Here is a 12121-nt window from a genome sequence, read left to right as displayed (position 1 = left end):
CAAGGTGTTATATATACAATTTTAAAGTTATATATATTTTACAGGAATTTTGAAAATCTTAATTCATTTTTTGGGCTCCTTGTTATAGTAATAGGGCTAAATTCAGATTCTTTAAAAAAATTAAAGGAAACCTATAAAAATTATTAAATGTAGAATAAGATTGGAGATAGCCATGTTTGAGATTCAGTGCTTTGGTTACAGCCTAGTTAAGCCATCTGGACCTGTCCACACACCCACATCAGTTAGGTATTGTTCTAACTGCTGACTTCAAGACCTGCTTTAGCATTCACTTTCTGACACTTTTTCACCTGTTTTCTGTAAAATCCATCTAATTTCCCTGAGATTCCCAGGAATTACATAGATTTTATGTGAATAAACTGGAGTTGCATTGGGCCAAAGGAACTTAAGCCGTGTGCCCCTCCTCCTGGACTCACCATCCATCTCCTCCTTCTTAATTGACCCTAATTTGAGCAACCTTTTGGCTGCATTCAGGTGAACTCTGCTTCTGTCTAAAATATGGAGACCCGACTGCCTACTACTGAGACTGTCACAGAAATATTTGATAGAGAGAATGCAGAAAACCAAGCATGTCCTATTTTACTGCCAACCACCATGGTTTCTCTGATCCGTTAGTGTCCTTCAGCAGAATTTCAAAGATGCCAGCTAGCGGGGGGAGGAGGGGAAGGCACACGCATTGCAGGGAAAAAAGAAAATCCACCCCAGGAAACCAAGCATATAATCCGCTTGGGTTCACATCTGCCCCCAGGTTTAAATGACAGGCTGATTTTCTACTAGCTACTCTTTCAGCCACTCTGTTTTTGCTGGATGTACAGTTTGTGTGCTGCGTATACACATTCCTTGTCCTGTCTTTCCTGCGTTCAACCCCAATAGTAGCTTTGTATCTGTTACACTTTTAGCCCCTGTCTTGACCCATTTTATTACTTTATTGCCTTTTCATGATAAGAAAGTCTTACCTCAGTGACCTTTTTAATTGCCTCAATACTTTCCTGTTTTTTTAACCCTTAACTAAGCGTTTGCTACTTAGCCTTTTTTTTTTTTTTGAACCCTACTGTTTTCTTTCCATTTGCAAAATCCTCTTGATTTTCATTTTCTCTCACTTCTTTTCAGATTATGTCACATGGTTGAAATAGTGTACTGAACCATCAAATGGATAATAGCCAGATATTTTCATTTGGTTTATTTTATTTTAACATCATTCCTCTTCTTATTTATTTACTGTCAAGTTTCCATTAATGGTGCAAATTATATTTGCCTATTTTACTAAGTTCTCTGCCTCCGTTTAATACATCTTGACCTGTGCTATTTACTCACATGCTTATCTCATGTAGAATTTTGCTCATGTAGAGCAATCATTACTGCAACTCTGTTAAAAGTTGGAAGTGCATAAAGGTATGGGATTGCATTCTAATTTAAGAACATCCCAAAACAAGACAAAAGATGCTTTTTGTGAGTTTGGCAGTGAGACCGCGTTCATTTTCACATACATTACTGCCTTTCTCAGGCCAGCCCTTAATGACTCTTCTCCTTTGTCTCCCATGTCATGTATGAAGCGATTTGCATGTTGGTTTGTTCAGTTCCCAGCGCTGCGTGGTGTCTGAAAGGCTATTTGATGTCATTCTGTGATTTGTGTTATTTCTAATGTTCCTTTTTTAGCTTGGTGGTTCATAGCCCTTTCCTGTGTGTTATTGCAGACTCTGGGACCCTGGGCCTATGGACCAAATTTTTCTGCTAGTGTACACTTTGGGTCTCTTTATCCTTCATCTATTCCGTCTTCTTAGTGACTACTTTGATGTCAGTTTTGAGGAGATGTGATCACATTGCCTCATGATACCAAGAACTGTAGATTACCTAGTGAGGAACATGTTTCCTGGAAAAGCTGTCATCAGTACAAGTCTGGAATACCCTCCCTTTTATATTTAATTTTTCCTCTTTGGTCAGACAAATAAAATAAAGGTTCAAACCGGTCCCTTCCAACTCTAAAAATTCAGTGAAATTCAGTGAAACTTCTCGGTCCTTAGGGGAGTTTGAAATCTCTGACCTGCTGGGGAGATGCCTTCAGTGAGACTACTGGTCTGAGTAAGTGCTGATCATATAACAGTTGCCTGAGTGATGAGCAGTTGCTGTATATCTTTTAGGAGACAAAAAGTATTCTTTGGTTTCATTTCATGCTCGTTAGCCTTGAGTTGACATATAGCCTTGAGTTGACATATAAATGTGCAAATATTTACCCAAGAATTTGTAACAGAGTTAGAGTGAACCTGTGGTTGCAAGTTGTTGACAATGTTTAGGAAACAATCACTGTATTGAAAAGGCAGTGACACAGCAAGATTAATAGTAATTTTATTACCTGCAAGCAATCTGCTGTAGCGTTTTATGCATGCTCATTAAGTTTTTCCTTTGTTCACTGTTAGTGGTCCCTAACGAGCACCTTGGGGTCAGTGCTCCTCCAAGACATATTAGGGCTCCTCACAGCATGACTAGTGTTCTCCTCGCTCATGTGTTTCAGAACTGGTTCTAGGCTGGCTGCAGACGCAAGGGGGAAGCTCAGGTCTGCATGTCTAGCTTCAGCCATTTATTTGCAGTTTAGGACAAAAATGAGGAAAAACACAAGCGAGGAAAAAAATTGGATTTTTAGAGTGCAACTCTAAGGGCACAGGTCCCACCTATGTTTGATTTAGTAGCAAAGCCCTTTTAAGAGGTTCCCACCTTCTCCCAATCCATCCTTCTCATTTGTCACGGTTTTCCACCTGTCAGTTCTGCTGATGAAGCTCTCTGTGAGAATGCAATCTAAACCTTTCGGGAGGAAAGGAACAGGTCTTTAATGTGTGAGTCATGTTACAGTCCCTAATGTGGTTGCATTCAAACAGCCAAGGGTGTAAAGTATGGCACAGGGCTGGGTGTTCAAGGGTAAAGGCAGCCAGGTAAGTCTGGGAGTCAGAGCCCTGCCATGGGTCTGCATTGTGAATCCAGCTCTGAATACACGACTTACCAAGTGCTGTTTGTTCTCTTCTTAGTATGGAAAGAATATTTCAGTACAAAAGTTGTTCATGGTGCTGCACTTCACTCTTTGTTAATAGGCACAGTGATGACACCAAACTACATAGACTCAAATAGTCTCAGCGTTGCCCCATGGTGTGACTGCAGCAACAGTGGAAATGACATAGATGAATGCCTGAAATTTCTGAATTTCTTCCAGGACAATACATGCCTTAGTGAGTACAAAATTAGATGTCTTTAAATGTGTTTCAGCATGTTTACCAGACTTTCTTTACTGTTTAAGTATGTCATGTTACATCAAGGCTGTCTCTTTGCGCTTTGTAACCATGGTTCTGCTGTAGGTGTAAGAATTAAACAAATGAACAAATACGCCTGATGCTGCGGTTGATGGCGAAGATTGCAAACATGAGAAGCTCTTGGAAAAAAATTCAAATAACAAAGTTGTATCCTATAGAAATATGTTTATATCACAGATCATGTTCACACACAAAAAGTCAGGCAGCATCTGTACCAAAAGATTGCAACACCTAAGGGGCTTCTGTATAATTTAGGAACTTCATATAAAAAAGACATGTAGTTTATGATTTGAAGGATTTGCTGTAGGTAAGTATAAATTGGATTGTGTTTGCAGTTTATAGCCAAGCTTTAGGTTTTTTAGGCTACTTGATCTCAGATGCCTGGTTTTAACACAGGTCTGGATGGTACCTATTTTCAAGATTTTGTTAAATTATTGAATTTTTTTTCAGTCAAACTCACTTCCAAATTAGGGACTATTATAAAATTCAGAATGGCTCAGTGGAGTCAATTTTGGCAGGTTCTCTTTTCAAATTTCCTGTCTGCCTGGAGCAGCATAATTGGATGATGCGGAGTGTGCATCAGAGTTTTAATTTCAGATAAATGAGGAGACCAAAAGAGCTTGGCTTCCCTAGCCTAGCAGAACAGAAGTTGAAAGGATATGTGATTGTCCTCTGAAAATTGCATTAGAGGGGCAAGCCCAGGGAGGGAAAAGGATTACTTAACCTAGAGGACAATGTTGGCACAAGATCAAAATTGGAGGTATCGGCCATACATATTTAGGCTCGAAATTGGAAAGTTTTTAACCATCAAGCTAAAGTTAAGAAATAGGCTTCCAGCAGTAGTTCTGAAGGTAAAAAATTTTGACTGGTTTCAAAAGTCAAGTTTCATCGGCTTATGAAAAGAAGCATATATTATTGCTTTTTTCAAAAATAGCGAACGAACTTGATAATCGAGACTGTCCCATCCAGCCCAATGTACTTGAGCTAATGCTAATGCAGGTTCTGTATTTTAGTATAGTGGTCTGAAAATCTCCATTGGTAGCTTCTCAACAGGCAGCGTGTTGTGAAGACATGGGGAGATCTGCGTAGAAAAAGTGAGTGACTTGAGTTGCTATTTGATACGCTATTTTTGAAGCTTTGGAAGAATGAATCAATTACTCAAGATCATTTAAAAGAAGAACCCAGAAAATAATTCAGGCTGTGATTAGGTAAAAGTTAACAATATAATATCAAAACTTCAAACCTAGTGGGGCTGCCATTTGTATATACTGCAATACATCAGATTTTATTCATTTGTGAATATATTAATTGCTAGAATGTTACAGGTTCCTTTTAGAACATAAAGACAGAGCGATCCCCTGTCCCTTCTTTTGCTATCAGTATAAAATCATTAATGAAGGCAAATCAAAGACATTAGAGGTTGCTGTAAGACAAATTATAGTCATCCTAGCTGTAAGAGATGTCTTCGTCATGAAGAAATTAAAGATGTTTCTGGTTTAATAAAAAGTTGTTTCTCTTACAGAAAATGGGAAAAGTTCCAATTATTTTTTTAATTGTTATTGTCTTTAATGGGCCTTACAGTGCCTGAAGAAAATGTCATTTGTTTATTGGATGAGATTAAAATCCCTCCCGCTTTTTTTAGACAAAACAAAAATCCTTTTTCCACAATGGGATGAAACTAGGAATTTTTTGCTGAAGTGTATTTCCCCTTCAAACTGGAAAATAAACCAGTGATTTGGGGCATTTACAGAAGATATGGAAAACTTAGCTTAAATGTTTATTCTTTATTGAAACTGGAATAACTGAGACTGTACCCTGAGGGCCAGGGGGCTGAGAAAGCAGGAGACCCAGGATCCCATTCGTACTGCGCTTGATGCGGAGCTGGGATATGAAGCCGAGTTTACCATGTCCCACATACACACCTGAAATCCTGGTCCTGTGTGCACTTGCCTAGAAATTCCACTCTAGAGCTGAAAAGCCTTTTGCAACAGATGAAACTAGAGTGGAGGTTTTGATTTCAAAAGGTGGGTGTGAAAATTCAAGTGAAAATTCCAGTCTGTTTTAACAATTAGTCCCAATAAAGACAAAAATTGTATCATTTTCTTTTTACATGTATCAGGTAAAATGTTTGTTTATCTCAGCATCGTCCTGCAGAATATGAATTTATATCAGAACTGTGAAATTGGCCCAATCTTAAGAAAGCTAAACATCCAAATTAATAGGCCCTAAATAAGATATATTTCACCCTAAAATTTGGGCCTGTGTATTGCCTTGCTTGTACTTTTATCCTCTTTCTTGGAAGATGCAAGTTTGTAGGTAATGTTAGAGTGGTCCTAATGGCTGCCTCTCCAGTTAGGCTTCGGTAAATTTTAAATTCTAGAAATCCATCTTAAGACTTTATTTTAACTTCTCTGAAATTCAGTGTCCTGACATTCGTTTACATACTCTAGAATTCCTACTGAACTGAATGAGATTCAGTGTATCTACCTATCTGCTCAAAGGATTTGCTCACATCTGCTTTATACTGCAGTAAAAAGAGTTGACAAGTGGGAGGAAAAGCATAAAGCAGTGAGTTAGTTAATAAAAATCATTGAGAGGACCTTTACTAGAGCAGTTAGACATTTGAAGCACCTCCTTACAGTCATTATTTTTTTAAAAATACGTATGAAAATTATATATATAATATATATTTAAAACATGTGTTTGAAATATTACAAAAATATGAGGAGGGATGGAACGCCTCTCCTATGTGGGCAGACTGAGAGAGTTGGGGTTGTTCAGCCTGGAGAAGAGAAGGCTCCGGGGAGACCTTATTGCAGCCTTTCAATGCTTAAAGGGGGCTTATAAGAAAGATGAGGACACACTTTTTAGCAGGGCTTGTTGCAATAGGACAAGGGGTAATGGGTTTATACTAAAAGAAGGTAGATTCAGGCTAGATATAAAGAAGAAATTTTTTACACTGAGGGTGGTGATACCCTGGCACTGGTTGCCCAGAGAGGTGGTAGATGCCCTGTTCCTGGAAACATTCAAAGTCAGGTTGGACGGGGCTCTGAGCAACCTGATGTAGTTGGAGATGTCCCTGCTTATGGCAGGGTGGTTGGACTAGATGGGCTTTAAAGGTTTCTTCCCACCCAAACTATTCTATGAATCTATCATAAAATCATAGAATATCTCTAGTTGGAAGGGACCGATAAGTATCATTGTGGTGGTGCAACTTCCCCATTAATAAATTTTGAATTTCTGATAAATCATAACTGTGTCAAATGTTTCCATCTGCGACAATCACCAAGTAGGATTCTATGAAATAATTAAAGAAGGCTAATTGTAAAGATCGCTTTTACTTAGAAAACTGGAAGGATTGCATGTGTTTCTGTGATCCTTCTTGCAATAATGGAAACAAAGAGTTACTGTTAATTTAGGAAGCCATAGGAAAATACTGCTTTATATATTGCCTTATTCATGTAAAACCAAGAAAAATACCATTCCACTCTTTCCACTTTGTCTCCATCAACCCAGCTGATTCTTGTGTCTTTTACAAATTTTTCTCTTTGCATGTTGGAGTTCTAAGAACTAATATCAGAATAAAATACATCTTTTTTTTTTTTTTCAGATGAGAATTAAATGTAAATTATTTTATAAGGCAAGGAATACCACTGAGAAGAAGTATTAATAACTTCCACATATTAGTCCCCAGTGAAATTGTTTGATTTCTTGTACAAAGAATTTGAAATAAGAAATCCCTAAATCCATGTTGAATCCCCAAAGACCTGATTAAAACTGTTTTTCTATTTGTTTATAAAAAAGCCCAACCAATTTACTCTTGCCATAAACACACTCTTTAATCCCATGAAACTATGATAAGCTTTTTAACTTTTATATTCTAAAGTTTTAGTGTAAGCATGCTTCCCTCACCTAATTATGCAGATTTTGATTGAAAACTGTAAGGAAAAGATTGTCTTAGTTAAACCATTTTTTAGTTACAGGCATATTAGTTTTACTGCAACAAGCTGTAGAAATAAATTAATCTTTTGCCTGCTCTCTCTTTTTAGTTTGCTATGTAACATCACCTCCCTGAATTAGGACATAATATTGAAACTGTATTTTAAATCTTAAAAGTGAATTTTTGAGGCTTTTGGATGGTAATGAATATGATTACAGTAAGTCCTAGAACTTCTGTCAAGAATTACTGGGAACATTACAAAGAGCAGGCTGCACCAGATAATTCTGTGACCCCAGACTCTCAGTTCATGTTTCTGATATGTTCAAAATTAAGACACATTTTTCAGCATAAAAATTGAATGTCTAAATATACTCATTTTCAATGAAATAATAATAACAGTGATTAAAAAGTCAATTCTGCATTCTGCCATTTGTTTAGAAATAGAAAATTGCCTGTTATTTATTTTTACAGAAAATGCAATTCAGGCCTTCGGCAATGGTACTGATGTGAATGTGTGGCAGCCAATCTTACCAGTACAGACCACTACAGCCACAACTACAACAGCTTCCAGACTTAAAAACACAGGTTCAGAGACCACCAACAATGAAATACCCACCCACAACGATTCACCAGCATGTGCAAACCTGCAGGTAAGAGAGTCTTGTACTTGTTGCAGCGCGTAAATGAAAGTTTTTCATAGATATGTATTCAGAGTAGTCTCCTACTGCATAAGTAGATGCCTGCTTAAATTGGAATATCTGTTTATTCCCATGTTGTACTTACTATCCAGATATATTGCAAAATATCAGACACTCTTTATTTTAAATCAAAAAAATGCATATTTCAAAGTGGTCTTTATTGCCTCTCTGACTCTGAAACAGGGCATAGTATTTAATTTGTTATCACAGGTTTGGATATGAATGTGGCATTCTTCAGTCCCTGCCAGGATACGTCAGATTAAATTAATCCCTTGAGTAATCCAAATGCAGTGGGAACTCTTAATGTCAGCTAGCATGTCCTGCTGCCTTCTTTCTTATGTTATTGGCAGTAAATTTAAGAGGTTTTTTGGCTTAGTAGGTCTAGATATCAGAGAATATGTGTTGCTACAAACTACATGGTGAAGAAGCTGGACAAAGATAGAAGCTGTTTTGAATCAGGTACTTTCCTGAACTGGGAGTCAAGGTCGTGAAGTCATTTTGGCCAATGGCTGTAGCGATTTTCTTTGACACTTCAATTAGGCTCTTCACGGTGTGTCATTGATTCCGGGTTTAAAGAGGCTCGTCGCTTGCTGAAGGTAGTATGTGCAGCTCTTAGAAAGTTTGAAGAATTTGGGCAGGAGACAACCGCAAAATCGAGGCAGGAAAGAGGTAACAGGAAATGTAAGATGGAAACATCCTTAGGCCAGGGCTTATAAAAATTTCTGGTGGTCTGCACTGAAAATTAGGTAAGGGGTAGATGAGCTTGGCCTGTTTATTTTTGTCTTGCAGAAGGAAGATTGCTATGTGACACAAATGAAAGTGTCCAAGTTTTAAGGTCTCATCTGGTATTAAGATACTTCTTTTCCGGATTGCCAAACTCCTCCACACTCATAGCATTGACATTTCACTTACTTTTAAAAAATTGATTTTATATTCTTTGCATTACACTGTATCAAAGTTTCCACATACACTAAAACGGACAATTTGTATCCCTCGGAAATGTACTTTGCTTCTTAATTTTTCCTGCACCACTCTCTCATCTTCATCCTTTCCTAGTTTTTCCATTTATTTTGCCTTAGCACATTGCATACGAATTAACATTTATCAGAGGCATTATGGAGTCACAAAGTGTGGGGTTAATGGTAGGTGGTGTTGAGTTTAGGTCCTTCTGGTTTAATTCTATTTTTCATATCTGTGCATTCATTATTTGTTAAGCTTTGTAAGTTATTGATGAGAGGGAGATAATATTTCTATATGGTCACTTGACCAAATAGAATATGCTAAAAAGTTACATAAGCTTTTAAACCTGTAACTTGGAACATCTTGCATTTAAAGCAAGACCTTGATGGGATATTATTAATTCACTTCAAGTTATATTAAAATGTTGTTTTATGGGAGCACGTTCTCCTTCAGTGCTTGCACAGTTCCCTATAGAGTAAGGCCTCCAGAAGCTAACAAAATACACATGATAAATAATGAACTGAAGAAATGGCAAGTGATCACAAATCTCATTGGATTCAGTTTGATTTGCAAATGTTCCTCAAGGCTGAATAGATGTTTCCAGTATTTTGAAAATAAATTAAGTTCTACCCTGTCCTTACTCCTGTTACTCTGGCATTTCGAAGTCACATCCCACGTGCGTTTATCAGCGCTGGTTTAAAGCTCTGTTACGACTTCAGGTGCACCCCTGATATACTTGACACCAGACGTAGAGGTCTGTAGGAAAAACAGCTTCTTTTAAATAAATGATCTCTGCTGTTTTGTAGAAACTGTAGGTAAGTTTGCACTAAAAGGTCACTGAAGTTATGTGAATCAAGTAGTTTTATTCTTGTGAAATACAACATTGTGGGGCTTGCTCCTTCCTTGTGTCAGAACTGAAACATGAAGAGCAAAGCTCTTATATTTTAATGTATTTTTCAAAAAAATAACTTATGAATAGAGCCAAAACAAGCCCACAATTTTTTAAAAAGAAACCTATGTTTTTTGGACAGTATGGTGCCACTTTGCATGTGGGACTTAAACCTCAATGCAAATTTTACAAAAGAACTGGAGGCATTCATATCGCTCTTGGAGAAGGGTATTCATTCCAAGGCTCTCCTCCCATGAAAAATATGCCTTTGTAGTATTTTCAAAACATGAACTAGTACGACCAAAAGCAATCTGAAGGGCTTTGTTGTACGCTTAGCAGTTGAGCTGAAAGGTTTCAAAAAGGCCATATAGCCTAAACGCTGTGAAAAGTCAAATTAAAAGCATTAGTCTCAGCACAGAAAGACAATGGCAGAGAGGGGATAAGGAAATGATCATTGAGATGCTACATGGCTGCATATCCTAGTTAGTGGGTTTAAAAATAGGGTGAAGGAAGAAAGAGCAGGAAGTGATTGATTAGTATAAATTGCCATAGAAATAAATACAGTAAGGGAAGAAAGAGCAGGAAGTGATTGATTAGTATAAATTGCCATAGAAATGAACAAATACTAACCTCCTGGGGTTGCAAAATACAGGGCACTAACCCAATCTGCCAAGAGTGTTGCCGGCTGAACAGTTTTTGATACATTTTTTTTCTGACTTGTTCAGAGTGGTTGTATGAAAAGCAAGAATACGCTCAGGGTTTTGTCGCTGTGCCATGTTCTTCTGCACACGTGCAAACCTGGGAATGGGAAGGGTTGTGAATGCTTAAAGAAAATAACGAGATGCTCTTTGTTTACCTGTACTCAGTATTTATTTTAATAGCTGTTGAAGGTTTGGACTTCGAAATAATTTTTGTTTCAGTCATGCTGTTTAGAAATTGTTCTTCATTTCAATTTACCATGGCTACAAGAATTTACAGTTTTCCCATTATGGTGGTATTTTCTTATTTCAAATCAATACAGAGAAATACTGATTTCTGATACATATGCTTATTTTATGTTTAGCTTTAATTTCTTTTTTAATTATTTTTATTTTATGTTTATGCTTATTTTATGTTTCCATATGCATGTATTTGTGTAATATACTCTTTATTTCTTTCCCTAAATTAAATCAGCACTCCAGCTTTGCTAGGGATATGCTTAACTTCATCAAGCATCCTATAAACTCTTTACAAACCTGGCTTCTAATGAAGCTTGCTAAACACAGAGAGTAAATAGTGGTTAGTTTTATATAAAATTCTGAATTCAAGCATTTTTTCAGGTGCTTGACATCTTGAAAAGGATCCTAGCACCACATAAAATAATTTATAAAATACTGTGAACAAAAAAGGTGAATGCCAATAGTGTTTTCCTTATATAGGCGTATTTTATTAAGTAATTGCCATCCCTATCATTTTTTTTCTGATTGCTTCGCTGTAATGTTTTCTATGTAACTGATGTATTTGTTCATCCTTCATTCTCAATTGTAACTTGTGTTCAGTAGGCCAGTCAAAAAATGGTTATGGTCTTTCAGTCTCATGTTCTACCACCACTGCTTGAACCGTCATGTTGGATTATTCGAAAAGGACAAAAGAATGAATTTGGATGTGTACTCACACCATATATTCTTCAAGAAAAATGCTGCTTTTGCATTTAGGAGAGACACATGGAACTGAAAGATGGTAATGAAATAAACTTCAAGTGATAGATGAAACTGGATTAGACCAATTGTTACTACATCATCATCAGAGATAAAAAAACTTAAGATTTTCATAGTGGCTTTGCTGTAATATTTTAGAGGACATTTTGTACAGGACAAAAATGTTAGAAGTCAGGATGGTTAAGGACACTTAAGTCTAAATTTATGTACTGAAATCTATCAGCTCCCTAGCTAGCTCTATACTTTGTTTTCCCATGTTTGTTATAAATGTCTTGCTCCAATTTACCATAGTTCAGCATTCAGAGGGAATTCAAGGTTTTGGTGCTTTTGAAGAAGCGTGAGCGGTGGACACATGTAATTGAGACACATGGCCCTTAAGACTGAAGGCAAGTACTTTTCAGTCAAGTCCAGAACGTGAATGTCTCTATTCTCTCAGCAGCAAAATTTAAAAATTATGAGATAGGAATTAAAGAGCTCGAATATTTTGTGGGGAACAAGGACGAAAAGTGAAATCTAGATACTTAAATATGTCAATTCTTTCTATTTACATGTAAAATTAGCGAGTGTTTAGAATAGACATGGGTCATATCGCAAGCTGTTCTTCCACAAATTCACATAATTCT

General features: G+C 36.9%; 1 protein-coding gene across 1 annotated transcript in view; it reads left to right on the top strand.

The window, feature by feature from the left end:
* GFRA1 (GDNF family receptor alpha 1) overlaps positions 1 to 12121 on the top strand; it is a 143079-nt gene that overhangs the window by 109281 nt on the left and 21677 nt on the right. The window contains exons 6-7 of the mRNA XM_074158963.1: positions 3099 to 3233; positions 7726 to 7904. Coding sequence (XP_074015064.1) covers positions 3099 to 3233; positions 7726 to 7904 — 314 coding nt within the window. The remainder of the gene's footprint in view (positions 1 to 3098; positions 3234 to 7725; positions 7905 to 12121) is intronic.

The sequence above is a fragment of the Numenius arquata genome, chromosome 15, assembly GCF_964106895.1.
Source record: "Numenius arquata chromosome 15, bNumArq3.hap1.1, whole genome shotgun sequence".
Taxonomy (NCBI): Eukaryota; Metazoa; Chordata; class Aves; order Charadriiformes; family Scolopacidae; genus Numenius; species Numenius arquata.
This window is presented reverse-complemented; position numbering and strand designations above follow the sequence as displayed.